The sequence below is a fragment of the Stegodyphus dumicola genome, chromosome X1, assembly GCF_044657685.1.
Source record: "Stegodyphus dumicola isolate Sdum_Otavi_A_Nest chromosome X1, ASM4465768v1".
Taxonomy (NCBI): Eukaryota; Metazoa; Arthropoda; class Arachnida; order Araneae; family Eresidae; genus Stegodyphus; species Stegodyphus dumicola.
The window spans coordinates 82,289,736-82,314,943 of record NC_140780.1 but is presented as its reverse complement, the minus strand read 5'-3'; the positions used below and the strand labels follow the sequence as shown (position 1 = coordinate 82,314,943).

The 25,208-nt window shown below is 30.3% G+C and overlaps 1 protein-coding gene across 5 annotated transcripts in view; it reads right to left on the bottom strand.

Moving 5' to 3' along the window:
• Ufd4 (ubiquitin fusion-degradation 4-like) overlaps positions 1 to 25,208 on the bottom strand; it is a 405,607-nt gene that overhangs the window by 82,737 nt on the left and 297,662 nt on the right. For all 5 annotated transcript variants that reach the window (XM_085808305.1, XM_085808308.1, XM_085808306.1 and 2 more), the window contains 5 exons: positions 19,702 to 19,994; positions 19,402 to 19,555; positions 12,029 to 12,117; positions 6,974 to 7,104; positions 1,881 to 1,917 (listed from right to left, as the gene is read on the bottom strand). In XM_085808305.1, coding sequence (XP_085664431.1) covers positions 1,881 to 1,917; positions 6,974 to 7,104; positions 12,029 to 12,117; positions 19,402 to 19,555; positions 19,702 to 19,994 — 704 coding nt within the window. The remainder of the gene's footprint in view (positions 1 to 1,880; positions 1,918 to 6,973; positions 7,105 to 12,028; positions 12,118 to 19,401; positions 19,556 to 19,701; positions 19,995 to 25,208) is intronic.

Genomic DNA, 25,208 nt, shown 5'->3' with positions numbered 1-25,208 from the left:
TCTGTTACCTGGCTTGGAGGCTTACTTTTTTAAAATCTTATATGTTGGTAAATTGTGCATTTTTTTTTTTCAAAAGTGATTGAATTATGTAGTTTATATGATCTGGTTAAGGTTTTTATGCCTTTAGTTAATCTGCATGCAACAGTTGTAGAATTTGAAACTTTAAGTGGAAAGTTAAGCATAATGAACCACCATTTGTTTACATCTGAAACTCAATAGAACAGTGATTTAAGTCAGCTTCAGCACCTTCAAAGTCATTGTGTCGTGCAGGACCAAAAGTAAACTTTCCGTTTTGAGCACCGAAAAATCTGCCTTCTTGCTCGCTGGCCCAATTGCTTGTTTTTGCAGAAATTATAAATTTAATTGCAAAAATAGGTTTTTTAATTGCATTTGGAGTTTTATAATGTATTTTACAATTTTTAATGAAGATGTTTTGAGTTTTTATGTATTTCTTTTTTGCAACGAAAGGACTACTGAATTAACTGAATGAGAAATATATCTCTAATAAAATTTGAGAAAGTAAGTTTAAAATAAAATGCAGCAAAGAATGTGTATAATTTAACAGGCCATACAAGGAAGTCATGTGGCGTTCACATCAGATTTTTACTAAACGGTAAAGCATGAAAAATCTTTTACTCATACAGTATCAAAATCATTCTCACTTTCAGATGAATTTAAGTTAAATGATGAAATTTTATACACAGTTTGATTATAATATTACATCATAATCAACATTACTAATATCTTCTGATGAATTCTCAGCACAAGATTCATTTTCTGGAAGTTAAATTAGCAACTTCACAATACCATCATGTGAGAAACCTTAGTAATGGGCTATAGTTTTGTATGCGCAAAAATCACTTATCTTCCTACTAGCTTTCAGATTACTAAAGATAAAATTTCCTTTTCAAAGTTTTATATCTAAATTAAAACATTTGAAGCACAGAATTCAATAAATAATAATATTTAAAATGATAAATTCAGTAGATAATGACTTGACAGTTAAAAAAGAATTTTGAAACAGATATCTTAAACAATGTTTTTGAAAACACTTCTTTAATCCATTTCCATATTTTAAAACCCTTTGGATTAGCTGATGCAATATAATTTAACACATTATAGTACACATGATCTAAGATAAGAAAACAAGAGCAATATGAAGTAAAGGATAAAAGGCCTTGAATTTTTCAGCATTCATTTGCTATGGAATTTCTCGGTATACCATTTCATGAAAAATAAAATAAGTATTTAATTTCTAACAGAATTCTTTTGAGGAATTATTCTTTATATTTAGAGAAAGTTAAAAATTTACAAAGCTTAATTTTGAAAAGATAATAATAGACGCAATGATGATACACATTCCAAGTCATGAGTGTCTTGCCTTGCTAATCTAATGCTAAAGCAGATTTATCTAACATACTTATCTCTGAGAAATATTACTGCCACGATATTACAGTCCTCGTTTCTCTCAAGATACACTACTTATTTTTGGTATAATTTTAAGCATGTTTCATCGGTGTGACCGATTTGTAACATCTGCTAATTTTCACTAAAATTTATGAAAAAATAAACTAATTTTTTTCCAAACATTTAGTCAGAATACACAACAATTATTTTACACAGCTTTTACAGTCATCTTTTATACTGAAACGGTTATGCGATTTTTCTGTCACTTAATATATATTAGGGTTATAATTTAACATATTTTGCTTTCTTACTTTCTTTGATAGGGTAAACATCATCTAAATGAATGGAACTTTATGAAAAGAGGCTTATACAAATTCAGCTAATAAACGCTGTTTAAATAGAGTTCTTTAGGAGCAGCTCCAAAACATTTACCACTTAATAATTAATTTAGCTTAAGAAAGACATCAACATACCTTGTTCTTTTTTTCCTTAGCTTCTTTATATATAATGCTGCAAATAAATAAGTTAATAAGTTTTAAAAAACTTGAGCGAATCAAAATATAATTATTTTATATCAGTATAAAAGAATACACAGGGTTCATAGCCACATTTTAGTTAAAAAAATAAGCACCTATAAGCACTTTTCAAGAACATTTTAAGAAAAAAATAAGCACCTGTCTTATTACATTATACACAACTGCATAACCTTTAAAATTAGACTTGTAATTTAAAATATGAGAAATGCAGTATTTATTAAGAAAGAATAAGCATTACCTCAACCATGGAAAATAATTACTTTTTTTTTAATTTTAAATAATAGTTCAATTTACAGAACTAGTTTACAATGAGAGGGAAAAAAAAAAAAAAAACTATGCAGAACTAAACTATAGTACAAGATTTAATGATGAAATTTCAGTTCAAAATAAAGAAAATAAATAATAATAAGGCATATTTATTGTATTCACTTGGAACCTAATAATAAATACAATTTTTTTTTCCACTCATATTGATATTTAAATAATTTAAATCTAAATTCTAAACATTTTCTAAATTTTCATTGTATATCAGTTTTCTCTTAACAGATATTGCAAGCAAAGTAATTTAAGTAAAAAAGAGGAACATTTCTGAAATCAGAAGACAGAAATTTGCTTCATGCAGTCATCCTTTAATAGTAAAATCTTAACTAACCCGCATACTTGGAAATTGGTGAATATTCGGACAGTTCAGCGTAACTTGAAAAAGAGGAGCGGAGGGGGGGGGGTGGGGTAGACTGTAGCCGCTCTTTAAATTTTTTCCCTAAATAAATGCCTTTGACATTTCGATATGCGCATCATATAAAAATAAACCAATGGAACTGAAAAATATTCTGCTTAGCAAGCACAGTAAAACTCTTTTAAGTGTTCATAAACAAATCTCGGACAGAACATCAAAATTAATTATCTCTGCAAAATATTGCAAGCGTTATTGCGCAATACGTGCTCCGTAATTCTTCCCTACGTGACATTACGCAATCGGAATCAACAGCTGCCGTTATTGGGAGAATAAAGAACTAAATAACTGGGGTGTTTTTCGTTCTAATTTTCAAGAGACTGCGTTAAATTTCCAGAATAGAATCATTCTTCGCTTGGGTTGGTAGACCGCAGAACTTTTAGTCCTATTCAATCCACATTGGAAAGTGACAAAAAAAGAAAAAAAAAAAAGTCCGTTGCTTGTTTTGCAGCGAACTGTAACAGTTTCAATATTCGAGATTTTGCGGAGAAAGGGGAGAACCTCCCAATCTTCGTACTGTATAATGTATTGGCCAAAAAAACAAAATTATTTTGACTATTCGATTACTTTCCCTTTATTTAGTACTTTCGCATTTCTTTGACCAATAGAACGACGGGCACCTGTCTGTACTCTTCGTGCACACCAAAGGTTATGTTAATGCAGAGAAAGGGGAAAAGCTATTTCCGGGAGTATGATTCACCATCTGACATTCCATATTAGGAAGAAAAGTTGTTTATTTAGTTTCGGCTTTGGTACCGGGAAAAATAGCGCGTTCATTAAAAAAAAAAAAAAGCACTAAAAGCAAAAAATAAGCACTAAAAACAAAAAATAAGGGCTTTAAAGAAAAAGTAAGCACCTATAAGGGCCTTTATATTTTATTTTCAAATATAAGGACTTATAAGTACTTATAAGGACCACTACGAACCCTGATACAAGAAAATTTTTATTATTGAAATTCCAATACAGTTTTCCCTTCAAGAATAAAAACAGATACTATTTAATGATGCTTAGAGTCAGCTGATCCTAGATGGAGGCAATTATAATGATGTCTGGAAAATATGAGATTCTGCTGAAGCAATTATAAAAATAATGAATTTAAATCAAATTTACTGTGGGGGGGAATACAGAATCCTATTCTGTTCCTTCAAGTTACACTATTCTAAAACATAACCATACCGTGCAGTTGGTCAAAATAGATGTGTTACTAATTACAACTGAATGGAGACTAAACAGCCAGATGTCACAGAAACAAAAATGTAACAAGAGTCAAAATTTCATTCAGAATTAAAACAGTAAATTCCATGCAAGTAATTATATAACTGCCATGTAAATTATTTACGAAACTACATAAATAATGCACATATATACATAAAAAGAATATGCATTAAGAACAATGATAGGTCTTGCTTGTGTTACTGCATTCTATAACTTTAAAACAGGCATCTCAGGATAAGTTATCTCCCTATTTTGGTCCAGCATATGTATTGTCATCATCTTGAAATAATTCTAAAAAGTATATATATCTCAGTCCCACCAAAATGTATATTAAATTCATCAGGTGATTTCCTGGCATTCAATCCTTTAGGTTTTTTTCTCTTTCAACAAATACTTATCATCTTACCATAGTGAAATTACGGTACTTGAAATTTTGGATTAGTGGATTAGTGTTGCACAGTGCTACTGAAAAGATGACTACATGTCTACATGTCATTTATCCTCAAAATGGACCTCACCTTTTCTAATATGAAATAAATGACAACGTAACACTTAAAATGTTTCCGAAAATTAATACTATAAATATGCTAAAATCCCAATTTTTACTAAACAACTGCATAAATATTTGTCTTCCTTGTCAATGAGTCAACACTTGTATTTTAAAAAGTGGAAACTGTTCTAAAACTTCCATGATTTCTTGTAGTAAATAATGTATTTTTTAAAATGTTATATTCTATAAGTTTTTTTTTATTTTTAATTACAAAACTTGCTGCTATTTCTATTTCAACAATAATTGCATTTTACCACTACCTCCATATGTTTATCAATCATATCACCTGATGATATACTTCTAATTTTCTGCCCATAATTGTAAATTTTTTAATTTAATTTTTTTTTATGATTACATTCAGTCTTCACCATCATTAGGCTGCTCATTTATATTTGCATTTAGATAGCTGTCATTATTTTGAGTTAGAACCAATTTCAAAACATCTCTATCTACTACTTTTGAGGAGAATTCAATGTCACCTACACTAAACAAACTGAGTTAAGTGTATTGAGGAGAATTCAATGTCACCTACACTAAACAAACCGAGTTAAGTGTATTATGTGCTACCTGGTGATGTTGACAATATATTACTGATAAAAATAGCAGTGTACCCAAAAAAAAAAAAAAAAAAAAAGAGAGAGAGAGAGAGGCCATTCAAGAATTATGCTTTAATAATTAAAAAATTAATAAGTAAATTGAATTGTAATAGAAACATTTGACGCACAAGCCCTCAAAGCACTTTGCTAATGCCCTGGATAAAAGGCAATTCTGCTGGCATACAGCATTCTTAAACTGTATGAGATCTACAATTTGTTTGGTGCAAAAGCAGGTTCACTTTGAAATATTCTAATTTAGATAAATACCAATATTTCTTAAAAGATATAATATGCTTTTATAAGCAAATTATGTATAGGGTGGTCGGTCGTGAAAACGACCTTGATATATGAACCCCTAAAGCCTATTCGCTCAACCAATTGAAATGAAATTTTAGATATTGTTATTTAGAGGTATGCCTTCAAGACTGTGATGATTTGAAACAATAAAGCTCTCATGATTATGGTGCCATTGAAAAACATTTTGAAATTTGGGCAACATGAACTTTTTCCTTGCAGAAATTGATGTATACATTTAAAAACATAAATGGCATTGAATGATATATGTATAACGAAAATTACACGAGCTTGAATATGATCCACAACACTAAAGGAACAAAAGTTCGGTAACAGATATATAATAATATCATATGAAAGAGGAAAAACTACGTAGAATCATTCATGGTGAAGATATTATATGATAAATTAAAATTATTCAAAACTATTTTGAAACATAAGAAATAATCAATGAGTATAAAATTAATTTCTAAGAATGCAGCTAATAAGAAATATTTGAATTTCAGTAAAAAAAAAAGGGGGGGGCAATTACACATTGAAAAAAGCAATATGTGACAGTACCAAACCTTTTGATTTTCTCATTTAAGAATGGGAAAAATAACTGTGTACAATACTGGAATAAAACAACAGAAGAATAAATGCATTATTATTTAGTATTATACTTTTCAATTTCCTGTAATATTTATATGTATGCTGAAAAACTAGAATGCTAGCAATAGATGCAATTCCTCAAGACCTTAATTTTGTGAAATCAACAGAACTATTCTAAAAGTTTTTTAATTTCTAATCCAAATTTTCTAAGTTTACAGGATTTTATAAGAACTTATCTTAAACGGAGTTTGCAAAGATGCACTTTTCAGTAAATTTGTAATATAAATTACATTCATCTAACAGTTTGCAGAAACACAGACATCACTAATCAGTATGAATATTCATTTGCACAAAATATAAAAACAGACGAAAAGTAGAATCTATGATCATCAAACAAAAATATTTGCAGATTAGATCAAATCAAAGTCATTAAAAATGAAAGGTAGTCCTCCCTAAGGAGTTTTATTAAAGAAGTGGAAGCATTAAATAAAAGAAGATAGAGAAAAAAGCCATTTTCGTATTTGAACTTGAAGTATTAAAATGAAAGTTTATTAAAATTCATTTCTTTAACAGAAAACTAAAAGATAAAAAATTAGGGATAATTAGAAAATAGGGTGTGGAATATTAAATGAGAAGTTTAAGATTTAATTTTAAAAAATACTTTTAATTCACACCACATAAATTTATCATTAAAGTGTTGATGATTTTTTTTTATCAAGCATTCATTACAAATTTTTCTGCACAAATTAACCCACAAATTTTATAACAGCTTGAATCTTATTACACATTATTTCACTTTCTTTAAAAATATTTTTTAGAATTAAGAGAAGGTAATGGTGTTAGGAAGAAGTCTATACATTTCAGTTTTATACTTTTGTTTCTGGCTTACGATGAAACTGAAATTCATAAAAGATCTTCTAAACCTACATAATACTAAAGCTGGGAGGGAGAGAAATTCTTTAACTGAGGCGATTAAAATTATTATTTAATTCTGTAAAGCAAATTTTATAAGTAAATTTGTTATTCCATCTACAAAGTATTATGAACATACATATATGTTGGCTCCCAAATGCGACGTATTTTGTCTTGGCGAGTCCCTAATTGAGATTCTTGAATAAGCTGCTGAACTGCATGAAATATAGTCCAATCTGGATCTGTTAAATCTAAAACAACATCAAGCACCTAAAAAAATAGAACAAGAGGAATATTTAAAGGAAGACAGGAAACTACATTCATTAATTTACCAAAATGACATTTAAAAAAGAACCTTCATTAATTTATCAAAATGACATTAACAGTATTAAAGACATAAATTGACATGATATATTTGAAAATAGGTATGAGTACTTTCTACGTATGTTAATGGCAGTAAAACCATGTGAATTCATGATATTAATTTTATTAGTCACTAAGTACAAGTTGCACATACATACTTCAGTTTGAAAACACCGATGGAACTCAATGAGTGAGGAGCAGCATGCTGTTCTCTCTTTCTCAGGGAGAGACAGAAAAGGACTTTACATGAAGTACATTCATAAAGCAATGTTTCTTGTTTATTGAAACAAGTGTTTGTAGAGAAATTTTTCTCAAGGCTGTAAAAAAGTTTGTGATTAAACAGAAGTTAGCGTTTTGTTCAGATTGAGACCAGGAGACTGAAGTGAGCATCCTGTCCAAACTCAACAGTGCAGAGGGTAGAGGAAGTGATTCAAGAAATGTACTGCACACTTTAAAAATAACAGTAGCAGTATCTGTTTGGTCAGCTAAAAGCATGTTGGAGGTAAATGCTTTGCAAATGATAATGATGTTCAAGATGAGATTAAGAAAACAACTCAGAGAATTTTATGTGACTGTTACTGGAGCACTGGCAAAGCGATGAGACAAGTTAAAAACAATTATGACGATTATGTTGAGGGAAATTAAGTCTTCAGATGAGTATCTTGTCAGGTTATTTTGTAATTGCTTTTTAAAACTTACTTATTCCTCTGTAACTAAGCACTAACAATTAAATTCCTTCACATGGGATAATACACCACAAACACTGCATCATTAATGCCAAATACAACTTAAGGTACTTAGAAACAGTCCCCCCACTTCCAATGATGCTTAAAAAGAATAACTGCCACAGTAAACTTATCCCAAGATTTCTTAAAATGCTTAAAAATATGCTCGTATAGTTGTAAATCACAAATTTGGGAACACACCTCTCTTTATGTTTGGTTTCAGAGCTTATATAATATAAATAATTGGATATTTTTATGCCTCTACTTGCATTGTCACATTTTAACTAATGAAACCAATCTTTAGGGGTTTCAAAATTTTGGTAACTTTGGTAACAAAGTTGGTAACTTTCCGAAGTAACACCAATCTCATGAAAAATGTTTTCATAGTCAATATGGTCAAATATAAGATTTCTAGTTTCGGTACGTCCACTAATACTTTACAAAGTGAAGCACTGTTTTTATGTTTTACAAATCAAGCATTGCTTAATATCTGCTTAAAGACTCATGCTTTTTCATGTTAGCAGTAAAATATTTCATTTATACATTAAACGACTTTCTTATTAAGCTTTTCGTAGTTGTAAGTGGAGATATGTGGGGGTGGACAAAAGGCAATACCTCACACTTCTACTGAGGTTGGCATCCAGTTAACACATAGAAAGACAATTACCAGTAGATGATGCTTCAGTCATATGAACACATTCTAATTCAACTGCTATTTGCCCTTTGTGCTTCTCTGTAAAACTAGGCAATCTAAACTCTAGACAAAATAAAGGCACTCTGAAACTGAAATTTCAACAGAATTAGATCAATGAAAGTGGAATAATTAAAAAGAAACCAGGCTTTCTTAAACCAACATTGAAAAAAGGAAATGAAAAAGCAGTTCATAGTAACTCAGCGTTAAAAAAGAATAATAAGTTCAAAGAGCATTTTCTCAAGGTTAAGGATGTTATGCTTAAGTTTTAACGCAATGCTATGCATCCAGTTCAATGAAAGGAAAAGCGAAAGAAATAGCATTATAAAATTAAAAAACACTTGTTTTCAAATGGACGGCTGCATGAATTTAAACCACACCTTAAAATTCTTACGTTGTATGTGGATAATCTAAAGACATCCCAGGTGAAGATGTTGATAACTAATTTATCCCAAGAAATGGATGGATGACAATTAAATGACATTCGTAATACAGATGAAACTGAGCTCTTCTTTATCTCAAGCCCGAAAGAATCCTAACCTTTAAAAAGCAATCCTTATAGCCGAGGCAATAAAAAAGATTATGTGAATACTGAATAAGAACAAAATACACTTCTAGTTGCAGGAAAGTCACAGAAACAAAGATTTTTCAAAAGTTTTGGAATTATAGCACAAAGCAAATTTTGCACTGCACACCACATTTTAGTTAAAAAAATAAGCACCTATAATCACTTTTCAAGCATATTTTAAGAAAAAAAATAAGCACCTGTCTTATTACATTATACACAACTGCATGACCTTAAAAGAAATATTAGATTTGTAATTTAAAAATTCAGTATTTATTAAGAGAGAATGAGCATTACTCAACCATGGAAAACAATTAATTTTTTTTTAAATTTTAAATAACTGTTCAGTTTACAGAACTAGTTTACAATGAGAGGTTACATCAGACATCATCAAATAGTTTACATCAGAGTGATTTTTATGTGAAAATTAAAATATGTCTTTTAGGTAAAAAATGCAAATAGGTTGTATAAAACTTTGATTCTAAGTGATCGCTTATACACATAAACTGAAATGCTCCGATTTCTGCATCTGAAAAATTAATATTTTTTTAGTAATATGCTTGTAACTAAAGTAAAACACTACCTGTTAAAATATTTATATCCTGAGAATATCAGACGTGACTAAGAGCTTGCATTGGCAATAATTCTATTAAGATCTCTCTCACTGCACTTCCAGCAATTATATTAAGCTTTAAAAAGAAGTTGCTATAATTCTTAGGTAATTTTCTTGAAATATATAAGGAATTGTAAAGAAATATCTTCAGTGAAGTAAAATAAAAATAATATTTTACAGAAAAGTTGCACATAAATAAGTACACAGTGAACTTGGTTTACTATAAACAGCACATGTGTCTATATTAGACACTGAAAATGATTCTAGAGATAAAGTAACAATGAAATGATTCTTGATTAAATACTAGAAATATGTTTGAAACAAAGAAGAAAGAAAGAAAAAAAAAATAGCTTTCAGATTTCATGTTATGCCCAAAAGGGCATATTTTAACATTTTGTGTTACCTGTTTTCGTGTGTATATTTATTACATATCATGTTCTTTGCACTTAAACCACATAAAATTCAAATCAACAGCAATATAACAAAATATTTAAAAAACAGCATATCTTAAGAATTTCCGATACAAAGTCTCGCATGCTGGGGATAAAAATGTGTTTTTTCTGTACAGTGTTTGTATTGCTCGCTTTGAAATCGTTCAGTTTGTTAATAGAAAATTCATTAAGGTTTTATAAAATTGAAAATAGATAAAAAGACAAATTTGAAATTAAAAATTTGGGTTTCCAAGTGCCCATGTTCGGTTGGGGGGACTATGTTATTCAAAGTTTGATGGCTCTAGATACCGTTGTTTTTTCACAATGCGAGAAACATTCATGCAGATTCTTTATTATTTAGTATCTTTAAATATAATACACAATAATATTTGGTGGTTACAGTTTGAAAAGTGAACCACGGCGGAAAGTGAAATGACGCAAAATGCCGTTTTGAGACTAATAACCCTTTTGGTCTAATGCCCCTTTGGGCTAAAAACCAAATGACGATGATAAATTCAGGCTAAACAGACTGAATTGAAAAGTTTACAAGCGAGATCCGAGCTCGTGATTTCCCACTTTAAAATTCAGCATATTGACCACTCAGCTAACTGTGATGTTGCCCATAAGCAAATATAACAAAATAAGTAAAGTCACCAAAGATGATAGGTTACTTTAATGGTTAGGTGAGTGTCATATGGTTCAGGTTGAAATTTTCCTCAAGAATTTCATAGCTGTGTTTCATAGGATATTCTTTCACAGTCAACTGCTTTATAGTAGAAGTTGTCATTTTGTTGAAGTTAGTTCTTGATTATCAATATCAAGATCCTCAAGGAGGTTCTTGTTATGCATGAAATAGGGAGCATTTGTAATAGAGTATTTTTAAGGATGAGAATTTGAGTTTATAAGAATTACTATTTATGCAGGTTCCTATTGCACACTGTGTTCCATACACGTGAAGAATCTGAATATATTGGTTGGCTAACTGCTCATAAATATGCAGTTATAATATGCAGGAAATAATAATGCTCATAAATATGCATGAAATAGGGAGCATTTGTAATAGAGTATTTTTAAGGATGAGAATTTGAGTTTATAAGAATTACTATTTATGCAGGTTCCTATTGCACACCGTGTTCCATACACGTGAAGAATCTGAATATATTGGTTGGCTAACTGCTCATAAATATGCAGTTTTCTTTATGAAGTAATTGAGAGTTTCTGCCAATAGGTGGTTTTAGAAAACTGAGGATGCTGTAAATAGTGTTGATGTTATTGACATGTGTCTAAAAAAAACTCATTACTAAGTAGAATTCTAACACCATATTGAAAAACCTCTGCAAAATGCAAATAAATTTACAGCAATGAAAAAATTGTGTTAACTATGTCATGAGCATACTCAAAATGACTTTTTACATAACAAATTTTATGATACACAGTAATGTACTTTTAAAACATTCAAGACATATTACAGACCTTAAACATCAGACATTGGCAACAGCATTTAATTAAAACACATAGCATTTTATGATTTATTACAAAAAGTAACACTTCTAAAGTTGTTATAAATGAAATGAGCTGATCTGGTTTTATCACTTCCAGTAGAGCCCAGTCAGGTATACCGTCTGCCTACATTACGATCTGTCAACAGTGACCGAAATAACACTTTGAACTATAGCTGAAACTACCCACTAGGTGAAAATGAAATGAAATACAAAAGAACAGCCACTGCTGAGTGGAATTGGTCGACAGGATAAAATACTGCTTCAAAAGGAATTTAATTAATTAATAAAATTTTCTACCACTTACACCAGGAATATTTGGTCCCTTAAGCTGTAAGGATAGTTTTGGCTGATTTGGAGATACCTGGATATCATCTGTCCCTGAGATATCAGACCCTAAAAGAGGGTTAAAAAACTCAAATAAGAAACTGACACAGAAGGGAATAAAAAGTTATAACACTTTATTCTGATACAGAAGCAAAAATACTGCAAAATGCAATATTTATACAGCAAATGCTATACGGTGATAGGTAATAATTATGTTAGCAGTAAATTTTAATATTTACATAAAATACAATTTAATTTGATGTTAAATTTTGCTAAATCATCTAATGTCATCTCCTGATTATATAATATCCTACAATTACCACTCCCATTATTTTTATATTGAAGAAACATTAGTTTCATTAAATAACAGCAAACATTAAAATGCAAAAGTGTACATACAATTAAAAAAATAAATAACTAAAAAAGGGGGAAATAAAAATCAGCTATCTTTTTAGACACATTTATATGATAAAGTTTTTTACAATACAAGCAAAGATTAGCAGAAACCTAATTTTACATTTTAAAAATCTAAAAAAAACTTTCAGATTACGTTCTTGTGCCCTTAAACAAAAATCCACATACGGCCTACTGAAGTGAAGTAATCTGCAAACACAAAAGGCTTGCATCTTCATTTATACCATTTAGAGGAGTAGGTTTCATGCGAGAAATTATAGTAAGATATTTATAGAAGACTGGTACTCTTGAAAGCAGGCTACAAAACAGAAGACTGCCAAACTTAATGACCAAGAAAAGAGGCTCCTCATAAGAAAAGTTATCCAGATCCTCAGAATAAATGCAAAACTGAACTTCAAGAGACAATGGGAATTAAAGTACATCATAAAACTGTTTGCGTCTCAGGAAGAGGATTTTATTTCAGAATTCTAATGAAAACATTTTAGCCCGGCAAAAACTTTAAAATTTCCAAAACACATTATTAAGAAACTCATCAAGACCTCGAGTTTTGGAGTAGAATGATGTTATTGATGAGTGCAATTTTAAGGTTGGTGGAATAAGCATGGAGGAATAAAGAAATCAATATGAGAAATATGATGTTCCTTATAAAACATGGAGGGAGTTCTGTCTTGGTTTGGGGATGCACAGATGTCAATGGTGTTGGAAAATTATGCTATATAAGCACAACAATGGATATCTGAATACACTGAAGACAAGTTTTCAAAGATGTGTGACAGATCTAGGCTTATCCTCAAATTTACATATTCTCACAAAATAATGAACCGAAGCATACATTAGGTCTTGTACAGGAACGGCTTTTATATAATTAACAATAATGTTAAAATTCAGCAATGAACACCACTGCAGTCTCCAGATCTCAACCTAAATTAACATTTGTCATGTAAACAAAAAAATTATCCAATAGATCTATTTCAAATATAAGAGAGCTGCAAAATGTATCTGTAAAATGGCAGAAAATTACTAAATATAAAACAGAAAAACTTGTGAACAAGAAGCCAGTGAAGCTATTTGCAACCACAGAAGCTAACAGAACATAAAACCACTACCATTAAAATTACTTTCAAAATACAAACTATGAGTGGAATTTTGTTGAAAAGCACAGCTAAGAACTATTTCTTTTTCTTACATTTAAAGAACGAATTTTCTTGTATCAATTTCTGGATATTCATTTAAGTGTTATGCATTAAAATAAATAATATATTTGACTAAGGGACTGCTTTCTGTTTTCCTTTTTCCATTGTATGTACACTCTCACTTCTAGGTCATCTATTCCAAAAGTATGCCTTTCATATTTATGAAAAGCTAGCTAGCTAGGCTTTTTGCAAATCATTATGTTTACCACCCTCTAGAGTTAAATGTTGAGCACGTCAGATGATGCGACTTATGCTCTCCACATTAAGATTTACTTCAAATGATAATTATCATAAACGAAATCACTTTTCAACAAAAAAGTGTTTTGACACTTAATGACCAATAATAGCATCAGTTATAAATTCAAGAAACCTGTTTATCTAATAAATGAATGTAGTGTTTCAGTTTTGCAAAATATTCATACAGAACAACTCATACTTCAAAATTTGATTTAGATGCAGCAATCTTTTAATTCTAGATCCATGATAAGCTACAGTCAAATATATTGCTGTAACAATACCTCTGGTTTGATTTTAAACTACATATTAAAGGAATACCCATTAAAAAAATTTGAACATTTAAGTCATACTTCAAATTACTAAGCAATAACAACAGCAGGCTAGATTATTTAATTATGATGAAGCACATTATAGCTATCTGGCTCAGTTTTACAAAATATTCATACAGAACGACACATACTTTAAATCTGATTTAGATGAAGCAATCTTTTAATTGCAAATCTGTGATAAGCTACAGCCAAACATATTGCTGTAACAGTCTCTCTGGTTTCATTTTGAGCTACATATTAAAGGACCATCCATTAAGAAAAACTTGGGTGATGCTTCAAATTACTAAGCAATAACAAGATCAGACTAGATCGTTTAATTATGATAAAGCACATTATAGCTTTCTGGCTATCAGAGCTATATAATGGATTTTCTACTGAAACTCATTTGTATTTACATTGTACATGAAGAAAACATTTTAATTACAAAGAGGTTTGCTGGTTGAATTGTTAGGAATGCAGCATGCAATGAACTATCAATGCTTTGTAACTTTTACTTAACAAATAGCAGGTAATACAAATAATACATTCATGGTAATATTTACTTTCATTTATGGTGATTGAGAAAATAAAAACAAATTTTTAATTAAAATATCAGAAAAACATTTTGGTTAATGCAAATAAATATATAATTGACAGCATTGGAAAATAAATGATTTTCATTCACTTTACAGCAGATAAATAAAAATAAAATAAAAAAAAACTGTTTATATTTCAGTTTGTAAATAAATTTCATTAGTCTTTATTTAGATTTTTGTTCTCAATTACAGAAATTTGAATATATAAGAAAAAAAATCGATATATTCTATTAAAACATAAGCAACAGCATTATTTAATGCAAACATTTGCAGTAATATATAATAACTGATATAGTATATTATATAAAACAACACACACATTTTATTTCAGACAAGCAAAAAATCAATCTCCACAAAAGAGGGGTTATTCCATATTAGATAAAGCATTAAAAATTTCACAAAGTAGTTTCAAGTTTGGTACACGATCGTAATGAATTCAAAATTTCGTGAAAAAAGTACACATCAAATCCGCTCCTCTAGAAATACATAATCAATCAATTAACTTCTTAAAACCTCTGCTGCAAAACATTTATCCCAACTGAAGGTGATCTTCTCCCTTCTAAAACACCCCCATAGTAGGCAAGGGATAGGTCACAGATAGGTGAGTCACAACGAACTCTCTTTGGGCTGGAGTATCGGGCTACAAACTCCAAAACTTAGCCACAGCCCATTGTATAAATTCAACTTACGATTATGAAAGAAATCGCTAATGCCTGGAGAACTGCACCTTACACCGGCTCTTAGCCACATACGAAACAACTCCAAAAACCCCCACCTACTTGACCAGCCCCCGAAGGGTCACCACTTCCTGTTCTAGGCTTTCGGCGGAGGCACATACTCTAAAATATCTCATTTTACAGTCATGACATAAATAGTACACATTTTACACGAAGATAATTATGTTAAGTATAGATAAAATGCATACGTTTTATGAAAAACTCAACAGGGTTTCAAATTGATCTTCTTGTACATTTCATAAGAGTATGCATACCAGGAGCACAATGATAATACACTGTGTATAACAGTTTTTCATTTTATGTGACAGCTACACTAAAACAAATCACAAGAGAGTAGCTCTACTATTTCAATATTGGAAAATTTCTAAATGAAATTCCCAATTCAAAATATATGCTGTTAACAGGTTGAATTTTATGCATAAATTTGTGGATAGCATTGAGAATGGAAGACATCAAAGGTGTAGATTGGAAGATTTTCCCAAGTTTTTTTCCTCCCTAGTCGATCAAATCTTCATGAGAAAGACAAGCAACAAGCAGTAGCACTGGAGTTTTTTAAAGCACACTTTTGCCATGTTTGTGATTCTTGTTTATTCATTTTTCTTGATGCAATTGTATACATAATATCTAGCTGAAGCATTCTTTTCAGCACAGTAGCGTCAATGTGTCTGTTCAGGAAATACAATGAACGCAGAAGGTAATAATTTACCACATTTATTGACAGTGGGCATAATTGCATAAAAGTGTGTTACAGAAATGACACATTTTACAGTGTTTTCAAATTGTTAATATCCTAAATAATCAAAAGCATAATTTCACAGAATTTTTTACTAAAGCTTGATTGGTCAGGGTTAAATATCCGATCACCAGTTCGAAATCTATTAAAATGTCTACACAATTCACAAACATAAAGATGTTTTGCTGTTTTCACCAATATGACAATATAAAATTTATGTTTAAATATCCTGAATCACATTTGGGATGCCCATGAGAACAATATATCCAGCTGTAGAGATTTAATGCATAGATAGCATTTCAGACTGAAATCATGCACACTGATTCCATATTGTTTGGTGTCCTGAAGCATATTAAATAAACATCTGGTTTTCTTTTTCTTTTCTTTCCTTTGCTACTAGCAGTCTCTTGGAGCTCTTTCTCACAATAACATAAATGTAGCAAACTTTTCACCAGCTTAAATCTATTCTGGATACACTGCAAATCATGGTTCAATTTCTGTAGTTTTATACTATATCAGAATTTTGTTACCTTTTCCTTATACACGAACACACCAAATTTTAGTTAATAGCTTTATGTTAATTAACATTATTCACGTTAAACCTCCCCCTATGGCTTGATATTGATATGTTCCAGTCCTGAAAAACAGGACAGTTTTTTTATATTTTCTTTATATATTACTATTCACATCTTTATAAACAAAATTAGTATAATGAAGGCATTTTAATAGTTTTTTTAATTTTTAAAAAACATACAATATGGCTCACATGATTTTAGCGTGCATGGAATAAAAACATAAAAATACAGAGGATCTTTTTGATTTCGATAAATATACATGCTAATTTGTACAGCTAATATTACTTATAGTAACTTATTATTTATTATACACATGTTTTTTTAGTGTGGTAAAACTTTGAAACATAAACATTATAACACGGCTAACAAAATTTTAGCGTGCATAGAATAAAAAAATATAAAAATACACAGGAACTTTTTGATTTTGATAAATGTACATTCTAACTAATTTGTACAGCTAATAATATTACTTATACTCACTTATTATTACACAATTTTTTTAGTGTGGTAAACTTTGAAACATGGCTCTAAACATAAACAAATTCTGCATTTTTCACACCAAATGAGAGTCTCTTTACGTATTTTTTCCCATTGTTGTCTTTTTCAGAGAGCAACACACAGCGCACTGCCTTCTAGGTTCCTTTTTTATAGAATTTGGTGGTAGTGGCTTGCAAAATGCCTCCCAACAAGGCGAATAAAATTCCAGAAGAGTATTTGTCGAAGATTTCCTCGATCACAACTAGCTTGAAATCAAGATGAGATTTTTTCACATTTTCTATTTTTCTGTATATTATATACAAATTCAACATTGCTTCATTCAATATATGGGAACACTTTTTCGAGTACTAGGGTAGTACATCTCCTGATTGCATTTGTCGACACACCTCATTGTAAAGTTACAATCATAAATCACTTTTGGCTTTAGTTCTTCTTTTGCCATGCCTGGATAAACTGATATAGATGACACATCATGAACTAAGCATATTTATTATTTTCTTATCATTCCACAATGAAAGAAGCAATAGTGTCGATCCTGTTTGGCTATGAAGAAACAATAGTATAGCCTTAGAATGATATAAACATGTAGCGCCATCTAGGTGCAAAACGGAATGTGAAAAATGAATATTACAATATTCTCAGCCTACACAGTGAAAGGCAGGATCCATATCCCATGGAAATCAAGGGGGCCATATGAAGAGGGTTAATGGTGTTCACATTAAACAGGTAAAAAATATGGCAAAGGAAAAAATGATTCTAATAAAACACAAACAAAAACTAGACATAAAAGTTTCCCTTTATAATAATAATAATAGTAATGATATGCATATAATGATAAAATTAAGAAAGCTTAGCCCTTGCAGCATTATAGAAGGAAAATTCCATACAGAAGGGTGGCTTTCATGTTCATTACACATGAAAATTTCAGTCAGTTATTGAAGTATCCAATTTTGAGCTGGATACATATTAGAAGAAAAGGAATCAAGGTACAAAGTGAGAGAATCGTTTTTCAATTACCATTAAGAAAATAGCATATATTCACGAAATTTTGAGGAACTTCAAAATTTCAGGACTAAACCTGTAATACTCGGAGGTTTAAAATAAAATGCTGAGACACACACACACACACACACACATATATATAATGGCTAAAAATTAGCAAGCCAAATTCTGAACCGGAAGAAACTAAATGTGATTAAAATGCTAAGTTTTAATGGCACATATACTAAACTGAAGTAAACTGTAAAACAAGGGATAAAAGAGATTAATTCAAAGAAATGAACACAAAATATAAAATATATCCAAGGAAAGAAATAAAGTTTGCATCGTTAAAAAAAACTAAGAAAGTTAACCGTTAAAATATTGAGAAGAGAAATACACTGACAAATTGCCAAGTTTAGAGTTTTTTGCAATTTTTTACAGCCACAGGATAATATGAGGTAATAAAAAAATATGAATAAGAACTAAAAAATAAGAAATCTTTACAGAAGAAAGAAAATAATGTGTTATAATCCAGGAAATAAGATCTCTGAGCAAAGTCATAAAAAACAGGAAATTCCTATGCTTAAAATATTATGAATACTTACATAAGTTAAAATTGTTATTAACACTTTTGGGACATTCATATTTTAGAACATGGTGAAAGCTTGGTGTTTGATGATCAAAGAACTTCTGTGATTATTAGTTTTATCACTGAACATAAGACTGTGCCAAAAAAAAAAAAAAAAAAAAAAAAAAAATTGTTTCATTATTAAATTCTAGAAAAATCTAAACTCAGTTTTGAAAATATAACTTTGAAGTGCAAATGTACTCCATTTGGACAAACCTTGAGCTAAATATCTGCTCATTATGCAATGGCACACAAATTTAACTCTCTCTTTTACTATTACACAATGCAAATCTTTCAGCTGCTCCTTTCCTGAAATATGAATTATTGACATGGATTTTGACATCAAAAATCATAAACTATCTCAATAAACAGAATACATTGAAACCTCATTACTAAGTGCACTTGAAAAATATTTACACAATATTCGGAAACAGGTTTAGAATTAAGTTTTACCTGGAGCAGGAATATCCAAGTCTGAGATCTGATTTACATTAGTCCTTCCAGGTCGAGGATCAAATGCAGGAATGAGAGCAGAAAACTGCCGCTTTAGAACAAATTCATCATCCCAACTTCTGGGTTTACCATTTTCAGTTTCAACTTCATCATCCTGGTTTGAACAAAACAAAACAAAACAAACAAAAAAAGGGGGGGAAAACAGAAGCAATTAAATTACAGTAATTACTGAAGAAAAGTATATTTCCAAATACAAATATAAAGCAAGCAACTTGAACAGCAAGAAAAATTGAGTTTTACAGTTATGTCTTCAAAGCCATTGTCATCTTCATTTTCTTCATCATCTTCATTTTCATCATCTTCAGGATCAGGTAATTCTTCATCATCTTCCAAATCAACTAGAAGAGTAGTGGCACGACAACTATCTAGAAAATCTTGCTCACTTTCACTAGAGGTAGATGTAAGACTGACTGTCAATGACTGACCAAAAGTACTTGTTGCACCACCAGTGGCAGACTGACTTCCTGGTAAGGCAGCAGTAGTAGTAGTAGTAGTTAGACTAGGATAGCTCTGAGCTGTGGTTAATGGACCACCTAAAATGAAATTCTGAGATAAAAATCACTCTATGCACAAACTATGAACAAAATAAAACCTTAATACAGTGTACCTTAAAAAAAAAAAAAAAAAAAAAAAAAAGAAGGCTATAGGTTTCATTTATTTAAACGTGAATCCTACATGTATACTTCTCATTGCAAATGGCTCTCAACAAAAATTTAACCACTGGAGCTATAACAGATTAATAAACACAGAAACTGAATTTTATTTTGTTCTCCTTCCCCATGGAATCAAGAATTTTGCATTCAAATCACGAAAGCATACTGTACATTAACCCGGTGATCTCAAACTAGCAACCTGCAGGCTACATCCAGCCCTGATGCAATTTTTACATGGACTGTAAATGCACTTTAATTATGTGTTTACTGTTAATATAGTACTCCTAGTTTTAGAGACATTTGGATATGAGTGAGCTTACGTGCAGTACTGCTACTGAAAGAAAAAGATATAATGAACAGGTTCGGGCTTTGTCACGGTAAGCTTGTACACCAAGACCTGAGACTGGATGAGATACTTTAGTAATATGCTTTTGTTTTTTCCAATGAGCTCATACATTTGATATTTACTTTCCCTGTGTCAGTCATAAGCTGGTTAACTGGATGTACAGTTGAACAGTTCATATTGCTAGACAAACCAATATATAGCTGATAAAACTTGCTTACCTGTACTTGTTAGATCTACATTATATCAGTACTTATCATTTATATTTGTGGATAATTCTTAAATGTAGATTTCATGTTGCTTAATGCCTTGTACAAAAATCCATCTCATTGAATTAAAGTTACAAATAAAATTATAACAGTGAGGAAGAGATTAAATATTAATCAATTAATTAAATTGCAAGCTACATCTTTAACAAACTGAACTTTGTACAATGGAAATATCAGTTAAAAAGAATGCAATTTACATCGTCATTACGAAAAGAAGTGCAAAGAAAACTGTAGTATTGGAAGGCAAACTGAGAGAAGAAAAAGTTAGAATTTCTAAAATCTGGTTCAAAGTGACAACTAAATTTCTTTACTGAATCAAATAAATCCAGTGCAGCAACAGTTCACCAAAGTTTTGCTCTTGTGCACATCATTGAAAAAAATATGAAAACCTTTACCTGATGGGAAATTCCTCAGTAAGTCTACTGAATTTCTTTATCTGCACAAACAATTACTTTAAATAATTTAATTTAAAATCAAATTTAATTAAAAAACAATAATTTAATTTAATTTAAAAAAATATTTTATCACCCAACATGATAGCAGAACATATTCATGACATTACTGATTTATGATGTCAGTTACAAAGAAAAAGTACAGCCTTTGAAGCATTCTGAATAGCAGCTGGTGAGAGCTTTCATCTTAAATATATTACAAATTGCTGTTTCCAAGAAAGATATTACTGATGATTTTAAGTAACAGGAATTCATATGAAAGGAAAAACTGGAGCACAGAAAATGTTTTCCGAAATAAAAACTGCAATAGATAACTATAAAATAGAATAAAATGATTTGATTAGCAAGTCATGGTGCAGCTGCTAGGGTTGCAAAAAATTCAATAGCAATGACATTAAGATGTACAGTTAAAGAAGAGATATTTCAGAATAAATTTCCCACTATAGAGTACATTATTCTTTACATTATACACTGCATTAAAAATCTGAAAATGGACTATGCTATAGAAACAGTTACTACAGTAAACATTAACTACAGATGAGCTCTGAATAATTAAAAAATTGTTGCAGTGCTTGAAGAAATTGAAAGTTGCTATGGAGAAATGTTTTATCGTAATGAAGTTAATAAGTCAAAGAAGTGTATTAAAATGTTTTTGGATTTAATAACCAAATTCAAAATTTTCATCATAGGGGCAGAAATAAAACCGTCAATAAACTACATAATGATACATGGAAAAAGAACATATTTAGTATTTCTTGTTAAATTAAACGTTATCAGAAAAGAGGTACATGGGAAGAATAAACTATCCCTAGCACATATGCTTGTATTGAAGCTTTTGGTATTAAATTGTAATAATGAGAAACCCAAACAAGTAGGAAAAAAAATCATGCAGTTCTTTACATCTTAAATCCTGCCCTATTATATTTTAAACGAAAATCTAAAAAATATACAAGAAAAATAGCATATTAAAGGAAAGAATTTTAAGAAAGATTTCAAGAATTTTAAAGATTTGGGATTTAATTTTATACTATATTCATTGTCTTCAAAAATGAAGGTGAATAACACACTAGAAAAACTAAAAATAGGCTAAGTAGTTTACAATATGATATAAATCTTGTTCAAAAATTTTAAGGGGCAGATTTGGTTATTTTATGATTTTATGATTTATCAAAAGACAGCTATCCTCAGTTACATACTTTTGCAATAATAGTCATTTTGCTTAGAATTGCATTTGTGTCAGAATTGTACAGTGGTTGAGAAGCTGTATTAAAAATGGTCTTTTGATTTAATAAAAAAATCACAATTATAATTATAAAAATGACCCTTTCACTTTGTATCTTGATTATTTTCTTTCAATATATTCTAACCCCAAATCGGATACATTAAAAGCTGGCAGAAATTTTTGTGTTATTAAGGCCACACATCCTTTCGTACGAAATTTTATGTCCATAATAGTTGACAGCATAAAAAATATCATTACAGTACAAAGTCCGAAATCCGGAATGATCTAAAATCCGCACCTCAAAGCCACAAACACTTTTTTTTAATTAATGCTTTATGCATGCACATTTTATTTTTCCTTCCAATATAAAACATGTGGAGATTTTTCCTTAAAAATTCTGATTCTTAATTTCACTTAGGCATTAAATAAAATACTTCATTATGGAAAAACAGTCATGTAAGTATAAAATTGTGATTAATAATTTGGTTCCGTAGCTGAGTATCTACTTGGTATACATCTCAAACCAAATAATTCACCTATTTTATATCCCTGATGCTGATCTGGCGAGTCATTATTTATTATATTTTGCTTTCATCACCACATGTTTATCAATACATGACAGCTTCAGTAATAACTCATGCTGTGATGTTTAAACCTTTTTTTATATTAGTAATTGAATAACAAGAGTACGGCAACCTTTTATGCTAATATTACACTTGGCGATGATTATAGATTTTTAAATGCTTTAAGAAATGTTGACGAGAGAAAATTCACCAAAAATTTCTTTTCATACGCTAAAACTAGATTTTGTTAAATAAACTCATAGGCAAAAATGTTACATTTAGTGCTTTTTATTTAAGAATAACTGATATGTAATTCACCATAAACCCAGAAGCGGTGGCAGAATATGTCGGCACTGAAAGGCAGAATTTAGGGAAGATTAAATTTTTGGAATTTAAGGATGCACCGAGCGGCAAAATTAAGGGATGAGAAGTTTTTATGATTTAGGGAAAGCACTGGGATCCAAACTTTAGGCATAGGGAAAATTTAAATAAACCCAGAAAGCGGTGGCAGAATATGTCGGCACTGAAAGGCAGAATTTAGGGAAGATTAAATTTTTGGAATTTTTAAATTTTTGGTGAATTGGCCAAGCACCGAGCGGCAAAATTAAGGGATGAGAAGTTTTTATGATTTAGGGAAAGCACTGGGATCCAAACTTTAGGCATAGTGAAAATTTAAAACTTAGGAAAGTGCTTTGTAGCAGAATTTAGGACCCGTAGACCACCAGGCAGTATCGAGCGCCGTCGCTTGATAAAGCCTTAAGTAAATATGGGAGTTTATTTATTCAGAACTCAGATTAGTTTGAAGCATGTACATGAAATAAATGTAGTTATAGTAAATAACTAAAATAATACAATTCAGGCTTAATTCAGTACGCAATACGAGACTGTTGCCAATCTTGTGATACACAGCCAATAATGTATAATGGATGCTATTAAGCTAGTAAAATTATCTTTACTGATTCTAAGGCATTTCAATTAATGTAGCACACTGCGCCGCTCCGTGATCTAATTTGATCCAACTTATTATGTTTTGCAGACTGTTATTACTACAGCAATTTTTTAAAAACTAAACTTGAACTTTCGTTTATGTCGAAAACAATTTCCAATTCTGGAGTTGCCAAAGGATCTACAAAGTGAAACCATGATTCGATGTCCATTAAACAAAACATGGAATTGCTGCAAAAAATGGATAAAGGCACACAAGTCTCAAAATTATGCAAGGCGTACGGCATTGGAAAGTCCACTGTATATGACACAAGAAAAAAGAAAAAGGAACTTTTGAATTTTTTGTGGAAGCATCTTAAACAACTTACACTGAAAGAAATGTTTAATAAAGTAAACAAATAAATATTAAGCCTTTTTTTTTTGTATATTTTGATACCCTTTAGATCATAATTGTTCTTTATTTCATAAATTACGATTACATATGTTTAATTGTATAATTTCTGCATGCCATATTACCAGATTTAAATTGATGATCTATTATCCGGAAAAATCCCAAATACGGAATTGCCAAAGTTCCGACCAGTCCAGATTTTGGACTTTGTACTGTATTAATATTTCTAACATATATATATATATACAATTTGGTAACATTAAGAATAAACTGATGATGCAGCAAATTATTAAAGTTATGCAATGCTCTATCTGAAAACGTTTGCATTTTTAGTCAGTGCCTACAAATCTTATGCAGAAGACACCTAATATATCATTATTGCAAGGGCACTGAACAAACTCAACGGGGATGATGAGAAAAAAACAGATTGGGAAATACATTAAATAAATGATATTTGGCATTTAATATAAGTTTATTTTGTAACAATGACCATAATTTACAGAATAATCACATGATTATCCATATTTTTTCACTATAAATGACTACAACATGAATAATGTACTAATATTATCAACATTTTAAGTTTTCTATTAGTTAACTGGAAAAGGAAAAAAAGCCACCACTATTTTCCCAGCAATTTTATAACAGCCTGATGGCTTACAAAAATGCACTCTTACAAAGGTAGCTTGAAAGACTGAGTTATATTTGCTCCAAATTGTTGCTGGTAACATATCATTGCAATCAGAAGAAAGGTAGATTATCTGAACTTGCTATCTTGCAATGATAATGCTACCAACAGCTAGTGATTGAAGATGGCAGACTGGCAAAGCATGCATAATTCTAGGAAATATAGCAAAAGGTATGGATTTGCCTCAGCTATCTGTGAATATGACACATCTTCCAAAACTA